The 20352-nt window shown below is 34.2% G+C and overlaps 1 protein-coding gene across 13 annotated transcripts in view; it reads right to left on the bottom strand.

Annotated features, from left to right (window-relative positions):
- LOC143387505 (3',5'-cyclic-AMP phosphodiesterase 4D-like) overlaps positions 1 to 20352 on the bottom strand; it is a 200365-nt gene that overhangs the window by 165893 nt on the left and 14120 nt on the right. For all 13 annotated transcript variants that reach the window (XM_077108407.1, XM_077108410.1, XM_077108413.1 and 10 more), the window contains exons 3-5: positions 13230 to 13402; positions 11327 to 11491; positions 10151 to 10250 (exon numbers count right to left, since the gene is read on the bottom strand). In XM_077108407.1, the coding sequence (XP_076964522.1) occupies positions 10151 to 10250; positions 11327 to 11491; positions 13230 to 13402 (438 nt within the window). The remainder of the gene's footprint in view (positions 1 to 10150; positions 10251 to 11326; positions 11492 to 13229; positions 13403 to 20352) is intronic.

Genomic DNA, 20352 nt, shown 5'->3' with positions numbered 1-20352 from the left:
CTACCACAGAGTAAAACACATTTTTCACTAATTACCTTAAACTTATTTAAAATAACATCTTACTGAACTATCAAGTAGCATCATCTAAACATTAGAATTTTTTTCCATAAGGCTCATTAATATCAAAAGACTTAGAAAAGTATGACTTTAATTTAGTTTCACAAGTTTTTATTTTTTAATAACCATACAAATTTCGTATAAGGAAAAAAGTGTAAAAATGGTGTTCAAAATGTTTTGCAAAATATATTTTCTATTGAAGTTATACCCTGATGGATAAAAAAATTTGATAAGCAGAAATTTCTTTTAATAAAAATAGTTCAACCAAGAAGTATATTAAAAATAATAGAATTAGAAAATTACCATTCTATAATCCCTAATAAATTCTTTTTTAAAAAAATATTTATTTATTTTAGTTTTCAGCAGAGACAACATCTTTATTTGTATGTGGTGCTGAGGACCTATCCCAGGCCGCACGCATGCCAGGCGAGCGCGCTACCACTTGAGCCACATCCCCAGCCCTTACAAATTCTTATAATTGGGTAATGATTTCCAGGATTAGAAAAGAAATAACCAACTCCTATGCTTTCTCATAGAAAAACATGACCCACTTAAGTGATTTTGCCAAAATAAACAAACCTGGATAGAATCATGTCTCTGTATTAAACTTCAGTTGTCCAATAAATGCAGGGTCACAAAATATGTCAAATCAATGTAATTAGTTTGATATTTAATTTTGAAGCCACATAAAATTTTGGCTATTTTTTCACTTATTAAATACATTCCAGGGAAAAATATCAATTGAAGGAAGAACCTGCAAACTGGGGAAGCTGCTCAAGGGTAGAGTCATGCACAAAACCTGAGTTCATTTTCTAGCCATGCCAAAAGAAAAGAAGAAAGAAGAATCAACCAATTGTCACATGTGGACTTCTTTGGATCCTGATTTGAACACTGGATATTATATTATGTTAGTGTATTACTAACATTTAGATGAGATAATATTGTAACTGCATTTTTAAAGCCATTATATTTTTATAAAATTAAATAATTATAACAAGTTATCTGTTATTTCATGTTTGTTTCAAAATAATTTTAGAATTTGTAATATTTATTACTTCTTCATATTTATTTAAATGTTTTACATTTTTGATAATAAAAACTGTTTAAAATACTTTACAAATTCAAATAAAAATCTAGGTATATTTTATTTGTAAGTATTATCATTTTCCCTTAATATGATTTAATATGATAATGTGTATTAAACAAAATAGTATTTGTTATCTACATATATTTATATAGGATGTGATCAATTTATCTTGTGAGTAAATTATTTACAGTATGAATAAGTCAAATAGGTAACACTGAAGTAATTTTATTAAATTATCTTAAAACCATGAAATCTTAGTAATTCATTCTCTCATATAATCATTTTACTTCCAGAAAGATACAATATAAAAGCATTGCAAACTTTTAAGTACTTTATTCATGTGTATTTTGAGAATTAAATAAAATATATAATTTTTTCTTCTCCATGCTCCTGCAGTCTATAAATTCAAAATTAATTATATGTATCAAAAAATATTATTCAGCATTAATATTTTTCTCTCCACTATTTCTATGCTTCTAACACTGAGTTTACTACTATCTTTTTCTATATTTATTTTTTTTTTGCTGTGAAAAATCTCTTTAAATGTCACGAGACACTGCAACTTCTAAGTCTCTTTCTTACAATTCATACTTCCCTACAGCATATGGCTTTTGCCCCAGTAAGTACAGATACAGATTTTCAAGTCAAAAATAGGATTCAAACTCATGCCTTTAGAGGGTACTATAAAAATAAATGAAAAACCTTAGATATCTCAGCTATATAATATTATGAAAGCCTGGAGAAACTACAAACATAAAAGGGTCTCAATACATAGAGTACATGGACAACCTTTGACGTGTATTTTATTTAAGAGTTCACTCTTGCAAGTGTACATTCTATGGGTTTACAGTTGTATCCTGGTAACTGAAAATGCTTGTTTGAACAATTTTTGAGCCACCAAAAATCTTTTATTGAAATGTAGAATCAGTGGTGAGATGGTACCCAATACTACTAAACCAAGAAACTGTTTTAGAAATATCTAAAACCTATAACTGAACAAAATATATTATTGAAAATTTACTTTATTTCATGTTATTCCCCAGATCCTCAGCAGCCAAATTTAATTGAAAGATTTAATATATGTACTTAATTACATGTTGCCATTTATAGGTACACTATTAGATGGAAGAAGTGTTGATAAACATATCCTTAAAAATAACTCCCAAAATCAGTGAGGTTGGTCACATTTTCTATTTGGGGGCTATAATACCTTGAGAATTTTCTGCTGAATTAGTACCCTAATTAAAATTTTTATTCCCTACTTTATTTCAAAATACATTCCATTTTACTAATTTAAGCGCATGCAAAGTAAATAATATTTCTGTGGCCATATTAGCAGTGGTGAAACAGTAAAGCAATTATATATGTTCACTTGAATACTTTTTTATAAGACTGTTTTACTGAGTTATTTTGGATTTATAGCAAAACTAAGAGGAAAGTACAGGGATTTTCCATATGCTCCCAGTCTCCACAAGTGCATAGCCAAACCTGTCAACTCCCCCAGTGGAGTGGAACATTTCTTACAATGGATGATCCTACATTGACACATCTTGATCACCCAAAGTCTGTAGTTTATGTGAATTCACTCTTGCAAGTGTACATTCTATGGGTTTATAATTGTATCCTGGTAACTGAAAATGCTTGTTTGAACAATTTTTGAGCCACCAAAATTCTTTTATTGTCATGTAGAATCAGTGGTGAGATGGTACCCAATAGTAAGAGTTCCCAATCTATGGTTGAAGGTAGTATGAAAAAAATATATAACATAATGTTCTCTCTATGTGTACTGTTGCTTTTGTATGTGTGGATAGGGAACACTATTTTGTGTAACCATATGCACATATAAGTTTTCTGAGTTCTTACTATATCATCGATAATTTAGTACTTTTAATTTTTTTCTAGAAAGAATAATTGCTGGACTCTGTATTAGTGATGACAATTATTTTCAATGAGAGAACCAAAGTATCACCCATTAAAGGTATTTATTGACTGGTACACTGGTATAAAATGAGATAGTTCCATATGCAGCTAATATAGACTCTAGGGAAATATGTAAAATTCACTAAATTCTATTTAGTGAAGAAATATCACTAAATATAAATAAGTATGAAACTCAGGACCATATGCTATTGGTTTGTCTTATCATGCTCAAGCAAATTATCATGAATGAAATATAAAGTAAATGTTCTTACATTCCTAATTACTACCTAATGGGTTAAATCTGGAAAAGTTGTGCAAAGAGAGAATGTGGGTAGGAATAATTTTCAAGAGTCTGTCTAATCTCCTTCAATGTGTCTTCAGGTAACACGTTTAAATCCCAGGACATCAAAAGGTAATCATTTTATCTGGCAAGGTCAAGCTCCTCCATGCATAAGCATATATACCTTAAGAAATGCTTGGTTTTGCCCTCTAGCATATATCTGCAGTGAGGAGCTAGAGGAAGATGAAAGGTGACCTCCAGGATGTTGTGCATCAGCCACCATGTCCAATTCTCTACTGCTACTTCTCTGATCTTGTTGTGACTTTCACTTCAGGTAAAATGATTCCTTAAAACACTATAAGGTCTCGGGCACAGCATACACTAAGGAATGCTGATCCAAGGATCACTTAAATTCTTATTTATTTCCCACAACTTTTAGAAACCAAATGGAGAGGAATGCACTCATTTAGAAATGTCATTTTTCAAATCCTTTAGACAAGATGGTCAATTATTTTTATTGTAATATACTATGATTAGGTTTCATGACATATAGATGCACTATTCATGTCTTTATAGGTGACAAAACAAGAAATGAGATTATTAATTCAACTATGAACAGATGAATAATTATTAATATTTTGGTAGCAGTGAAAATTTTGTTATGGAGAACGTCAGAGGCATCTCCTTTTGGTGCAGTCTGCTTTCTACTTAACACCTTTATTCCATATTCATATAGTCAGTGATTTTTGTATAATTTATTTTATTAAGTTAATTAGTTCTGGGACACTAGGAATTATTCTATCTTGATTGATACAGTAATGCTAATCATAAGGTGAATTTTAGGTTATAGACTATGGTTAAACAATATAATCAATATTTTACTGAAGGCATATTGGATGTTGGGCAATTGAGGATCCCCTATAACTACATCTCAATTTGAAATCCACAAAAACAAGCAACATGTGAAATTTTTTAGCAGTATAATACAGTTGTCACAAATGTATTTCAAGACAATTAAAAAGCATGTATTTAGTATGTCATAGTTTGGCCCATCTTATGATCATATGAAAATTTAAAAATACATATTATAAAAATCATGTTAAAAGCTATGTGTAAATTTTATATATATAAAATGTTATATATATAAATATGTTATATATGTGATATATATCATTAAATTTCTGTGAAGTGAATCATGGCACAACTACTGAATCTGCTGAATCATATGGCTCAAGTGGCAGAGTAACCTGCACAGCAGCCTGGACATCTGCAGAACCTTCTCTTATTCTGTGCCCCCACACAAAACCAGCAGCTCTATAGGTCACTTGGCCTGAATAACACACTCAAACAAGTTTCCTCCAAAATCCTAACTGGTACTAGGCATTGTGCCTTCTTCAGAGTTGTAGGAGGGGCCAGATGTAACAATTTATCCCTCTCCTTAGAAGAGATATCTTACCATGCCCCTTACCACTGGACCCTTAGAAATTTTACTAAGGCAGAAGGCCCTTGAATTTTATTTGGATTTATTTCCTAATCAATATCCTCACTCCTCCAGTAGACATCCTGGGAAGCTGGGAGCTCACTTTGCATTGTATTTAGCCAATAAAAGGAGAAGGTTCTGCCTTTGATTTCCAGCAATTTCAGCCCTGCAGCTACAGAGGGCTGGCACACCTAGAAGCACTTAGTCCACTGATGGCGGTGCTTGATCTGGGAATTCCAATCCCCAAGCTCATCCCTTTACTTCACCACTTGATTCACTGACATCAGGAGTAACCAATCAATGTTATTACATTCCTGGGTTTCCTAAAAATGTGTGAGAGTATCATATGCAGAATCACTTAGCTCCTTGCTTCAAATGTAAGTGGTTGATTGGGAGTACCCCAAGGCAGATATTTTATGTATAAACAGTTCTCCCCACAGACTATCAGTGCTTTCTCTCCTACTGGAAACAGCACTGCTGTCTTCAAACCTAATCATATTAGAAAGCCAATTCCAGAAACCCCATAATTAATTCAGAAAAGTCATCCTTAAAACTTTCTTCCTCTACAAACATTCTTAGTTAAAAAATATCTATTATGGGTTATCCAGAGAAAAAGAACCAGTAGGATAAAGAGATATAGATGTTTCAAGGTGCTTATTAGGAACTGCCTCAGGGATTATGAATGCCAATAAGTCCCAGGATCTGGAGAAGCAAGAGAGCTAGCTAGGGGTGCGATTCAGTCTGAAGATCTGAGTAAGGGAATGAATGGGGACGGAATGGAAGGAGTGGAGAAAGTAATTGATGTAAGTCCCAGTTCACATTTGAAGGCCCAAAAAGCAGTGGCATGGATATCTGAGAGCAGGAGAGGATGATGTCCCAGTTCTACTCTATTCAGCTCCCAGTGGCTTGGATGATGTCCACACACAATGATGACGATAATCTTTACTTAATTTGCTGATTCAAATGCTTATGTCTTCTGAAAACATTCTTACAGATTCACCTTAAATCATTTTTGGCCACTTTCTGGGCACACCTCAGCCTGGTTAAGTTATAAATAAAATTTACTCTTGCATCCTTAGACTATAGACCTCTGAACGGCATTCTTGTGCTTTAGTACAATGGCAGATCCATTCCATATATACCTCTGCTTATATCTTCTCGATGAAAGACACTTTTAAGAGTAAATTAAGTGCATATTCATTGCGTCAGGGTTTGAGGTTAAATTATCCTGAGCTTAGAAATCCAACAGACCTGGCTGTGAAATCAGCACCCCACCTCTCTTCCTTTGTTCTCATTTATAAAGTAAGAACAACCCCTACCAAACTCCTGGGAGGATTGTATGCCAGTAACCTAACAGAAATGTGGGGGCTTCTAGTAATCCCCCAGGAGTTTCCTCCGCAAACTGCATGTGGACAGAAATAGTAGGGACTGACTTGAAACCCTCATTTCATCAGCTCAGTCTAAGAAGGGAAACTGGTAACAGTTTTTTCAACAGTAAGAGCCTGTTTAAAAGGCACAGGAGCAAGAGAAGATTGGGCATTAATGTGATGGTAAGAACACCTGTGTGGTGGATCCAAGCCTACACCAGGAGATTGGGCTGGCACGCTTAGAACTGGGGTAAAGACTGGGTATGGATACCACAAGTAAGAACTACCTTTCACTGTTACTACAGCTTCACTATGTTGAACTCAGAGCTTAAAAATGACATCAGGCTACACTGTGACTCTAAGTTTCAGAAGACAAGAGCAAAGTCTTCAAAAGGACTTCTGAACATAACATTTGTCCTTGAAATGGGGAGAGGAAGTGGTGGTTTTAACTTAATATTGGCGCTAAAGTCCAAGGGTTAAAGCTGCTTGCTCACTCCCTCAACTCCTCTTTCTGTGCCACAAGCCTGCACTGTATCTCTCCACTGCCCTGAACACCATCACATGCCACATGTTCATGTAAGCTGTCTTTTCCAGCAGAATGCAGGTTCCTAATAGCCAACACTCAATTTGGCCACATGAATTCCTAGTGCCCAGAACCAAATTTAAATACATTGTTATTGGATAACAATGTTATCCAATATCCAATCTCAATAGTTACAATTATACCACATTTGTTAAAAATGAATTTACCCTCTTTTAAATGTTAGTTAGGTTTATGCAGAAAAACAAAACTCTATATAATTCACTAATATGACTATGGGACCCGTATTTTAAAATAACATCAGAGAAATTAAAAAGTATATGCCCTGGTTCTTAGATATAACTTCACCTTAATATGATATGATGCTTCTCTGCTCTTAGAAGCCAAAATATATATGCTTTGATTATGTACCTAATGTAAATAAGTCTTTCTCCCCATGACCTGGCCATCTTTGATATAAACAAAAAAGGATACTCTTCCAAGGAAAATGCAATGCTATGTACATTCTGTACTTTTGATAGTGCTTTATTTTTTTCCAGAAAATAAAGCTGTGAAGTTAAATAGATTTTTAATGACATTCTAGAATGTTCTATTCAAGACTCGATGATATAGTACACATTTTACAGGTTTAATTACCTATATTATCCTTAAAAATAAAAGACTTAAGGAGCTTCCCATGTGGAACTTCAATTTCTCTATGTCACTTTCCTCTACATCCCCAAGTTTTCATTAAAGCTCAACCAATTCTGCCAGGCAGAAAAGATCTCTCTGCTTTTAGAACCTCCAAGCTGCTTAGAGTGAGTGCAAGCACAATTAGTGTCAAATCATTTGGCACCCCAGAGTAACACACATCAAATGATTCATGAGAACCAGGATCACAACTGAAAATCAGGACCATAACTGCACTGTGAACCAGCTCAGTGAGCCCTAGTGCTCCTCTGAGATTAGCCACATAACCCAAGGTATCCCTTTATCTCGATACACTCAATAGTCTCCTTTATAGTATAGCGGATAACTTTCCAACTCTAGGTTTATAAAAATTATAATCAGGCCTTTTTAGAATTCCTTATTATAAAGAATGGATTCAATCTTTGGTTTTGGGCAGACTGGAGTTTCAGCTGTGAGCCAAGAGCAGAGCTAGTGCTAGTCTGACTCACTGATGCTCAACTCATCCATAAATGTAGGAGAAAATACCAACTTAAGTCTGTTAAGGAAAAAAAAAGACATTTATAGCAGATCAAAAATAAAGGCATTGTCAGGTGAAGTGGCACATGCCTGAAAGACTGCAAATTTGAGGCCAGCCTCCACAACTTAGCAAGACCCTATCTCAAAATAAAAAATATAAAAAAAGGCTGGAGATGTGGCTCTAGGGTTAAGCAATCCTAATTTCAATCACAGTTACTAAAAGTAAATAATTGTATAATACTGATAATTTGACAAAGCTATTTATTACTAGTTACGAGAGATTTCTTTATTGTATGTTGTGAAGATAAAACTTTTTTTATTTTACAAGCTACTAAGCCCTTTCTGTGTTCTTCAAAGGAAAAAAAAGAACCTACCTCACATGATCCCTTGTCAAAAGTTTACTAGGGCAGTAATTCTGATCATGCCCTGTTACTATCATCAATCATGGGATACTTTCATATAGCAAATGACAATGCTGATTCATTTGCTCAGGAATAACACAGTCCCATTACACTCTAACATCAAAAATATTAGCAATCCAACCTAAGCTGCTCCATGGATTGTGAGCTTTCCTGTGTTCCTGTGGTCCTATAGAAAGATGATCATCACAGCATCACAGGTAGCAAGGAACTTTCAGGTCCAGGATTGTCATCGTTCTACCCCAAGTAGGTCACCAGAAAAAATGAGTTTAAGTGGACATCTCTGGCTACTCTCTCTGTATTTATAATCATCCTACAAATTTCTCCATCATCTGTTTCAGTGCCTCTTAAACTTCAATGGGTATTAAATTTATCTGTAGATGGGCTATGCTAGCTTAAATGAACTAACCTGTATAAATAAGTTCCTAAACTAAGCTTCTAAAATATACTTGACTAACCACACATCTCTGGACACTTGTTCTAATCCTTTAAATATGTGGATCACTAAAGTGAACTTTACTGTAAGGTAGGACAGAGGCTGTTAAAAGAAGGAGAAATAGGTTTAAATAATCCTAAAGTGTGAGTTAATTGTCTCAAAGCAAGATTGCATTTATTTTTTCTCTTTAGATCTGAGTACAGCCAAGTAATAAACAGTAAGCATCCAGAAATGTACATGGTTAGATTGTTATAGCATGTAGGAAGACTATTATCCACAAATTCAAGCAGAAGGGGAAAAAAGGCAGATTTTTTCCCAACATGTGTCTATTTCCTTTTTATTCTAAGATTGGAAAAGAAACAAGGGGGTATCCATATTCAACTGGCCTATTAGCTACAGCTTGGGCAGATATCCCTCTCGGTTATCTTCAACTCAAATCTACTTAGTGTGTTTTCTTACTAGGGATAGCCATTGATCCTAGATAGTCCTATATCCTCATTTCTCTTATCTTAAAATAAAAATCTTTCCTAATGTGATTTCCCCTTTAAGAAGCCAGATTATTAACATGAAAAAAAAATCCACTTTCAACAACTTTGTATTTTTTTCATATATAAAATTAAATTTATAATATTTAGTGGCAAGGAATTAAATCACAGTAAATGTTTAAGTAATTTACCTACTGACTTCAAGGACCAAATAACTTCTGTAAACCTAAGCTCTTTCTAAAGGAAGAGGTGGAACATCACATCAACCTTTCCTACAGAGGCTTGCTGTGCAGCTGTCAGAGATGTCCATATTGAACAGTCCTACCATCTTTATATTTCCAAATTCAGCAATGACTTGTTATACAGATTTGAGAGGTTACCACCGAGGAGAAAAAGACTGAATGATTAAAATATCAAATTAAGAGAGAATTTCCTGTCACCCTTATTATGAGATTTAAAAAGGAAAGAAGAGGGTTGGGCCTGCTGAGGGTAGGGAAAGGTGAGCTCAGCTTCTGAAGGGATGAAATGATGATCTACATAAAGTAAAAGTCTACTAGCACTCACTTTCACATACCTTTGCTTTTTTTTAACCTTTAAAAGCAGCATAGCTACCTAAATGTCTCTTCACATTTTTACTTTTGATTCTCCTTATTATTCCTATCTAGTGAAATAGCAACATATTATTTTCAGAGAAGTCCTGAACATATATTTTCAAACATCATAATGCCTCTTGGGATATAATGATAATTTTCAGAGATGAATTACATTAACATACACTATCATTAAAACACAAATTTACACATCTCAAACGAACTTTATAGACCTGGAAAAAAATGTACACAGATCCTCAGAAATATTTGCTATGAAAAAAAAAACCAGTGAACTTTACTTACTTGTATTGATCAGAAATTGATTTGACACACCAGGATGATCTACATCATGTATTGCACTAGCAAAAATTGCTGCAAGAATCTCCAAATCTGTAAACACAGCCTGGGAAATCAGATAATATCGATATTACTATTCTATAAGGATATGAATAAAATGTATTAATAAAATGACAAATGACTTCCTAGAATTTAGATGGAAAACAAACCTTCAAAATATATTATTCACCATGTATTATGAACAGACCTTTAGATAATGAGGTACCTATAAATTTTTTAAGCATAATTCTGGAAGAAAATATTTCAACTTCATTATATCTGAGGATCATTATACTTTTTAAAAAATCAGAAGAAAGAGTGTCTTAATAAGACATGGGAAATTATTTTCTTGGATCCAAATCAGGATTTCTCAACCTCAGCACTGTTCACATTTTGTGTCAGGTCACATTATGTGTGATGATGTCCTGTACTGGTACATTATAGATACTTAGAAGAATTCTTGGCTTGACCCATGACATGCCAGTAGCATATATAAACAAAAATGTGATAGTTTTGACAACCAAAAATTTCTCCAGGCATTCCAAGTGTCACTAGAAGTTTAGGGAGGGGAGAAAAGGGGGCAAGAAATCATCTATAGTTGAAAACCACTCATCTGAATGATGAGGTATTAATACAATTTCATACTGAGAACAATGCAAACTGTATCCAAAAAGAGAATCTTTCCCAAAAATGATTAAGGAAATCAAATTGCTTTAGTAAACACTTAGCAGAATAACATCTTAGGATTTAAAAAAAATATTTTTTCTAATAAATTCTATGGAAAATATCAATGCATTCACTGTTTACATTATATAAATTAATCATTCTTTGAACTCTAACTTAAAAAGTCATTAAATGAATTTCCAGGAAAAAAAAAAGTCCAGATGTGCATTATGACATGTCCACTGGATCATTTCAAAAGAAGAAATATAAACAGATGAATCCCTAAATCTCTGACCCAGTTTTACAGACAAATTCATCAAAGCTGCAACTGTTTTATTAACCACAACATTTCTCCCCTGTAATTCAACATATTTCCAATAAAGCCAATTACTGTGTGCATCACAAATTCCTCAGTTTGAAAGTTTAAGACACTCATGAATGGCAAGTTAGTGTTCTTAAAGTTTTTAAAAACAGATTTACCTCCAAAGCAGGTGTAGACAGTAGCACATGAGTGGACTGGACAACATCTGCAGCATGGATGTTGTTATGATAGGCCACATCAGCATGGTAATGGTCTTCAAGGGTCATAAGGTATGTAATTAGAGTGTCTACTTGGATTTTAAATGTTTTTAACAAATCCCGTTCCTGTAGGAGAAGATATCCTTGTAACATTTTTGTCTTTATATTTTTTTTAAAAAATGTTTCACACAGAATGTTAAAACAAAAAACAAACCACTCCCCCCTCACACACACACGCACACACACACACAAAACCACCAGGGCTTTCTACAGATGACTCAGAAACAGAAATAGCACTTTCCCATGTTCAGTGAGAAAAATTCAAATATTTGGAAAGATCTAGGAACTTATGGGACAATATCAGAGTTGAGTTGTCCTTCTGGAGGACAATACTGCTTTATCCAAACCTAAGGTCTCAGGAATGTACTGCCTACTATAAAAGCTTCAGTATCCCATGACCATGGAGGCACCAGCGCTGGAGCACCATTGCCTCAGCGTCACCAGCTCCAACCTCATTTTAGAACTGGAGTTTCCCATTCCAGTCCCAGTGTATCAGTAACAGACTCAAATTCTCATTTAAATCTCACTCTGAGCTGAGGCAAGGGCTCCACAAGAAAAAGTAGTGGATATGGAAAAGGTAATAGCAGACAAAAAAGTGATTAAAGAAATTATGTCCTGAAGTTAGTCTGAAGGGAAGTTACTCATTTTTTAAAGTTAGCACTCCATTCCCTATGCAAGTCAGGGTCGCGAAGATGAATCTTAAGCTGTTGTTTTAATGAATTGCTTCATTCTCCCATATCACATCTTTTTCTTAGATGGAAAAAAAATAAAATTTATTTGTGTTTTATCCACACTACACATTTCTATACTTTTATTTGTCTCTTGGAAAAAGGAACAGATAAGGAAAAAGATACTATCAAAATGAACAACAATAAAAAGGGTGAGGGGGGCTGGGGTTGTGGCTCAGCAGCACAGCATTTGCCTAGCATGTGGCAGACCCTGGGTTGATCCTCAGGACCACATAAAAATGAATAAACAAAATAAAGGTATTGTGTCCAACTACAACTAAAATATAAATACTTTAACAAAATGGGTGAGTGATAAGGAAGACAAAATGCATACACTTTTCATAGACTCAACAGTCAGTCCCTGCACAAAAGAGATGTGATAGAACTGCTATACCAGAAATATGGTGTGCATGATAACAGTCAGAGGCCGGTTACCAGACAACTCAGCTATTCTGAAAACATGAAGACCCCATTTGTTTACATCTTCTAGTTCCTTGCATTGAAAAATGACATCAAATAATTAGAAAGTGGAAGAACATGAGGCAATGAAACACAAATATTTAAAAATCTAAAAAATTGTTAGATATTTTTAAACAATGACTCATTTTAAATATAAGCAATATACCATAAAAATAAAAGCAAACTTTAGGAAAATTTACTTAAATGTACTGAAAACAGAGTAGCATTGCTTAGATCATAATTTTGACAACACATCATGTTCACAGATTTTGAATATTTGAATATCAATCCCAAAGCATTTCTTCAATGGATAATATTTACTCACAGAAACTTAACTATTCTTCTACAACCCAGAAAAGATGATAGACTTCTAACTTCTTCAGACCAAAAATAAAATGAAAATGCAAAAAAAGTAAGAAATGTGTACTAAACCACCTGTCTAAATCCACATATTAATAAAATCAAATAACTGAAAGATCTTTATAAAGTGCTTTTCCATTTTCAAAACAAACTCATATAAATTAATGAACTTTTCCATCTATTTAAAAGAGAAGAAATCAAAATTCATGCAAAACATCACTGCATACTTATGATTACGCTCTCTGAAATTATCTTACCTTGGCCAGAACATCTTCTTGTTCTGTTTTGACTCCAAACCTTGGGATACTTGAATTAGTCAGACTAGAACTATGCATCAATTTCTTGACTCCACTGATCTGAGACATTGGCCTTTTCTTTTTCTCCTTTTCCTTCTGAGTTGGAGAAGGAATTTCCACTTCATGTTGCTTATCTTAAGAAATTTAGAAAATGTTCTACAATTATTATGAATTCTACTTTAAAAAACCATGCATAATTAGGCAGGATATAATTAATCACTGGGAAATATTTACAAATTATATTTTTCTAATAGAATTGAATATTTATAATTTGATGGAAACTTGATATCCTCACACACAAAATTAATAAACTAATTAATATCAAATGTGTCCAATGGTTACTTCCTGATAAATCACCCAATGAAAAAATCATGCAAGACTTAATCATGATAGCAGACTCACGGAAAGTACAATTCTTGATTATTTGCTCTGTTCACCAACTCCATTACTGTATGAAAATAACCTAGAGGCTTGAAACTGCTCTTGCCAACTAAGAATTTCCATTTACAACACATACTTTAAAATAATAAAAACTTCAAACACAAATGTAATAAAAACAGCAGTGTACACATCCAACAGCTAATTAAAACTGGTCAGACTGTGGGAACTGAAGCAGCACCTTTTGAAAGAAAATATAGGTTTCCCTTTTATTTCCTGTTATTATAGAAATAAGCTTTCTAAGGAAAAAAATTCAAAGGGAATTAGTCCCTTTTGATATTTGACAAGGTAAATAAAAAAATTTGAAAATGGAAACAAGCATGTTCAATGACTTGAATACCTGAGGTCCTTTCTATTTCTATACCACAGTGAGATAAGTTATGATGTAACCAACTTTTATGGGAACCACAGAGAATTCCAATTATAAGTTATTAAGCGATTTTACCCCAATGCGTTTTCTATAGTAAAACACATCAGATATCTTGATACATTCATTCTTCCACTATTTCAAGCAGTCAGCAAGCCTACCCATTCTTGCACACTGTAAACATTCATGTCTGTTCAGTAATGTACCAATCAGCCATTAGAACAGTTTTGTTTTGAAAGTAAATTTATTTTTCATTTATTTTTTTATTTTTTATTTTTTTTATTGGTTGTTCGAAATATTACAAAGCTCTTGACATCTCATATTACATATAATAGATTCAAGTGGATTAAGAACTCCCATTTTTACCCCAAAGACAGATTGCAGAATCACATCGGTTACACATCCACATTTTTACCTAATGCCCTATTAGTAACTGTTGTATTCTGCTACCTATCCTATCCTCTACTATCCTCCCTCCCCTCCCCTCCCCTCCCATCTTCTCTCTCTACCCCATCTACTGTAATTCATTTCCCTCCTTGTTTATTTTCCCCTTCCCCTCACAACTTCTTATATGTAATTTTGTATAGCATTGAGGGTCTCCCTCCATTTCCATGAAATTTTCCTTTTCTCTCCCCTTCCCTCCCACCTCATGTCTCTGATTAATGTTAATCTTTTCTTCCTGTTCTTCCTCCCTGCTCTGTTCTTAGTTGCTCTCATTATATCAAAGAAGACATTTAGTATTTGTTTTTTAGGGATTGGCTAACTTCACTAAGCATAATCTGCTCTAATGCCATCCATTTCCCTGCAAATTCTATGATTTTGTCATTTTTTAGTGCTGCGTAATACTCCATGGTGTATAAATGCCACTTTTTTTTATCCATTCATCTATTGAAGGGCATCTGTGTTGGTTCCACAGTCTAGCAATTTTGAATTGGGCTGCTATGAACATCGATGTGGCAGTATCTCTGTAGTATGCTCCTTTAAGGTCTTCAGGGAATAGACCTAGAAGGGCAATGGCTGGGTCAAAAGGTGTTTCCATTCCCAGCATTTCCAGGAATCTCCATTCTGCTTTCCAGATTGGCAGCACCAGTTTGCAGTCCCACCAGCAATGTACCAGAGTACCCTTTTCCCCACATCCTCGCCAGCACTTGTTGTTTTACTTCTTAATGGCTGCCAATCTTACTGGAGTGAGATGGTATCTTAGGGTGGTTTTGATTTGCATTTCTCTGACTGCTAAAGATGGTGAGCATTTTTTCATGTACTTGTTGATTGATTGTATGTCCTCCTCTGAGAAGTGTTTGTTCAGGTCCTTGGCCCAATTATTGATTGGGTTATTTGTTATATTATTGTCTAATTTTTTGAGTTCTTTGTATACTCTGGATATTAGAGCTCTATCTGAAGTGTGAGGAGTAAAAATTTGTTCCCATGATGTAGGCTCCCTATTTACCTCTCTAATTGTTTCTCTTGCTGAGAAAAAAAACTTTTCAGTTTAAGTAAGTCCCATTTGTTGATTCTTGTTATTAACTCTTGTGCTATGGGTGTCCTATTAAGGAATTTGGAGCCCAACCCCACAATATGTAGATCGGAGCCAACTTTTTCTCCTATCAGACGCAGAGTCTCTGATTTGATATCTAATTCCTTGATCCACTTTGAGTTAACTTTTGTGCATGGCGAGAGAAAGGGATTTAGTTTCATTTTGTTGCATATGGATTTCCAATTTTCCCAGCACCATTTGTTGAAGATGCTATCCTTCCTCCATTGCATGCTTCTAGCTCCTTTATCAAATATAAGATAATTGTATCTTTGTGGATTAGTCTCTGTGTCCTCTATTCTGTACCATTGGTCCACCCGCCTGTTTTGGTACCAGTACCATGCTGTTTTTGTTACAATTGCTCTGTAATATAGTTTGAAATTTGGTATCGCTATACCGCCTGATTCACACGTCCTGCTTAGAATTGCTTTTGCTATTCTGGGTCTTTTATTTTTCCATATGAATTTCATGATTGCTTTCTCTATTTCTACAAGAAATGCCGTTGGGATTTTGATTGGCATTGCATTAAATCTATAGAGAACTTTTGGTAATATCGCCATTTTGATGATGTTAGTTCTGCCTATCCATGAACAGGGTAAGTTTTTCCATTTCTAAGATCTTCTTCTATTTCTCTCTTTAGGGTTCTGTAGTTTTCATTGTATAAGTCTTTCACCTCTTTTGTTAGGTTGATTCACAAGTATTTTAGTTTTTTTGAGGATATTGTGAATGGGGTGTTTTTCCTCATTTCCGATTCAGAAGTTTTGTCGCTGATATACAGAAATGCCTTTGATTTATGTGTGTTGATTTTATATCCTGCCACTTTGCTGAATTCATTTATTAGTTCTAGTAGTTTTTTTTGTAGACCCTTTTGGGTCTTCTAGGTATAGAATCATGTCATCCACAAACAGTGATAATTTAATTTCTTCTTTTCCTATTTTTATGCCTTTAATTTCTTTCGTCTGTCTAATTGCTCTGGCCAGTGTTTCGAGAACTATATTGAATAGAAGTGGTGATAGAGGGCATCCTTTTCTTGTTCCTGATTTTAGAGGGAATGCCTTCAATTTTTCTCCATTCAGAATGATGCTAGCCTGAGGCTTAGCATAGATAGCTTTTACAATGTCGAGGAAAGTTCCTGTTATCCCTAGTTTTTCTAATGTTTTGAACATAAAGGGATGCTGTACTTTGTCGAATGCTTTTTCTGCATCTATCGAGATGATCATATGGTTCTTATCTTTAAGTCTATTTATGTGGTGAATAACATTTATTGATTTCCGTATATTGAGCCAGCCTTGCATCCCAGGGATGAATCCTACTTGATCATGGTGCACAAATTTTTTGATGTGCCTTTGTATCCGATTCGCCAGAATTTTATTGAGGATTTTTGCATCTAGGTTCATCAGAGATATTGGTCTGTAGTTTTCTTTCTTTGAAGTGTCTTTGTCTGGTTTCAGAATCAGGGTGATGTTGGCCTCATAGAATGAATTTGGCAAAGCTCCCTCTTTTTCTATTTCCTGAAATAACTTGAAAAGTATTGGTATTAATTCTTCTTTAAAGGTTTTGTAAAACTCCGCTGTATACCCATCCAGTCCTGGACTTTTTTTGGTTGGTAGTCTTTTGATTGCTTCTTCAATCTCATCCATTGATATTGGTCTGTTCAAACTGTGTGTATCCTCCTGACTCAGTCTGGGCAAATCATAGGATTTAAGAAAATTATCAATGTCTTTATTCTCTTCTATTTTATTGGAATATAGGTTTTCAAAATAATTTCTAATTGTCTTCTGTATTTCTGTAGCATCTGTTGTGATCTTGCCTTTTTCATCCCGTATGTTAGTAATTTGAGTTCTCTCTCTTCTTCTCTTCGTTAGCATGGCTAAGGGTCTGTTGATCTTATTTATTTTTTCAAAGAACCAACTTTTAGTTTTGTTAATTTTTTCAATAGTTTCTTTTGTTTCAATTTTGTTGATTTCCGCTCTGATTTTAATTATTTCTTGCCTTTTGCTACATTTGCTGTTGTTTTGCTCTTCCTTTTCTAGGGCTTTGAGATGAAGTGTGAGCTCATTTATTTGTTGGTTTTTCCTTTTTTTGAGGAATGACCTCCAGGCAATGAATTTCCCTCTTAAAACTGCTTTCATTGTGTCCCATAGATTCCTATATGTTGTATCTGTATTTTCATTTATCTCTAAGAATTTTTTGATTTCCTCCTTTATGTCTTCTATAACCCATTGATCATTCAGTAACATATTGTTCATTTTCCATGTGATGTAGGATTTTTTCCTTCCTTCTTTTATCATTGATTTACAGTTTCATTCCATTATGATCAGATAAAATACATGGTATTATCTCCACCCCTTTATATTTACTGAGTGTTGCCCTATGGCATAATATATGGTCTATTTTTGAGAAGGATCCATGTGCTGCTGAGAAAAATGTATATCCACTTGATGATGGTTGATATATTCTATATATGTCAGTTAAGTCTAGGTCATTGATTGTGATATTGAGCTCTATAGTCTCTTTATTCAACTTTTGTTTGGAGGATCTGTCCAATGGTGAGAGAGGTGTGTTGAAGTCACCCATAATTATTGTGTTGTGGTCTATTTGGTTCTTGAACTTGAGGAGAATTTGTTTTATGAACGTTGCAGCACCATTATTTGGTGCATAAATATTGATAATTGTTATGTCTTGTTGGTGAATGGTTCCTTTTAACAGTATATAATGTCCTTCCTTATCCCTTTGGATTAACTTAGTCTTGAAGTTGATTTTATTCGATATGAGGATGGCCACCCCTGCTTGCTTCTGAGGACCTTGTGCGTGATATATTTTTTCCCACCCTTTCATCTTCAGCCTGTGTATGTCCTTTCTGATCAGATGTGTCTCCTGGAGGCAACATATTGTTGGATTTGTTTTTTTAATCCATGTTACCAGCCTATGTCGCTTTGTTGGTGAGTTTAAGCCATTAATGTTTAGAGTTACTATTGATATATGGTTTGTACTGCCAGCCATGTTTGATTATTTATCTCTTTTTTTTAAAAAAATTTAGTTTGTTTCATCCATGATTAGCTTTCCCCGCTGCCCTCTGTCATTACCGAGGCTCTTCCCACTGTTGTTTTTGGTTGTTGTTTTTCATTTCTTTCTCGTGTAGTGTTTTGCTCAATATGCTTTGCAATGCTGGTTTTCTGGCTGCAAATTCTTTTAGCTTTTGTTTATCATGAAAGATTTTTATTTCGTTATCATACCTGAAGCCTAATTTTGCTGGATACAGAATTCTTGGTTGGCATCCATTGTCTTTCAGTGTTTGAAATATGTTATTCCAGGATCTTCTCGCTTTCAGCGTCTGTGATGTAAAATCCGTTGTTAACCTTATTGGTTTACCCCTGAATGTAATCTGCCTCCTTTCTCTTGTAGCTTTTAATATTTTCTGTTTGTTCTGTATATTGGCTATCTTCATAACAATGTGTCTTGGCGTTGGTCTACTGTGATTTTGTGTGCTCGGAGTTCTGTATGCATCTATAATTTGTATATCCATTTCCTTTTTTATTTCTGGAAAGTTTTCTGTTATTATTTCATTCAGAAGGTTATTCATTACCTTGGTTCAATTCTCTGTTCCTTCCTCTATCCCAATGACTCATATGTTTGGTTTTTTAATGTTATCCCATATCTCTTGGATTTTTTTCTCGTGATTTTTTACCAGCCTTTCTGAGTTGGCTAGACTCTTTTCAAGATGATATATTTTGTGTTCATTATCTGACGTTCTGGCTTCTACTTGCTCCACTCTGTTAGTAATACTCTCAATTGAATTTCTTATTTGATTTATCATTTCCTTCATTTCTAAAATTATTGTTTGATTTTTTTTTAATAATTTCTATCTCCTGGTAAAGATGCTTTACTTCTTCTTTTATCTGTTTATGTAGCTCATTTTCAATGTGTTCTTTCACTGTTTGAATTTGCTGTCTCGTATCCTCTTTAAGGTTCCATTCCATCTGTCTAAGGTGTTCCTTGAGTTCTTTATATGACCATTTTTCTGGTGACTCTAGGTCCTCCTGGATATTTAGGCTGTCCTTCATTGTTTGTACTCCCTTTCTTCCTTGCTTTTTTATATTGCTCATATTACTTCTTGTTCTGTTTGATTGCTGAGTTACTGTTGACTCTTATAGATTTATTTGATGCTTGGGAGAAAAGATATTAGAAGGGAAGGGAAGAAGTCACTAAAGAGAATGAGGGTAGGCAAGTAGAACTCAAGAAAGGGGGAATAAGAAAATTGTAAAGAGATGAAAAGACAAAAAAAATAGGAAATAGGGGAAGAAAGAAATTTTTTTAAAAGATAATAATGATAATAAAGAAATGAAAGTTAAAATTAAAAAAAATATTCATAACAATAAAAATTTTAAAAGGTTAAAAAAATTAAAAACATAAAAAAATAAAGAACAACAACCACAAAAAAGAAAATGCAAATGAAAGAAAAGAGAGAAAAAAAAAGAATTAAAAAAATAACAACAACAACAATAATAATAATAATAATAATAATAAATGCAGTCATAGAGTTCAATTAACTTCTCTTCCAGTAGGTGGTTCTGTGCCCACTGGGTCAAGCTTCTCCTCTCAATAGGAGGGAACCAGTCACTGTGCAGCAGCTCTTCCTCCCAGACTGGGCGGGTCTCCAATCCTGAGTGTCTAGGGCCTTCTGTTGTGTTTCCTCGAACCAGGCCCCACTCACCTGTGATGCTCACCACAATCCTGGCTACACACCA

Source organism: Callospermophilus lateralis, unplaced genomic scaffold (assembly GCF_048772815.1).
Source record: "Callospermophilus lateralis isolate mCalLat2 unplaced genomic scaffold, mCalLat2.hap1 Scaffold_66, whole genome shotgun sequence".
NCBI classification, from domain to species: Eukaryota; Metazoa; Chordata; class Mammalia; order Rodentia; family Sciuridae; genus Callospermophilus; species Callospermophilus lateralis.
The sequence above is the reverse complement of the archived record's forward strand: the minus strand, read 5'-3'. Positions and strand labels throughout refer to the sequence as shown.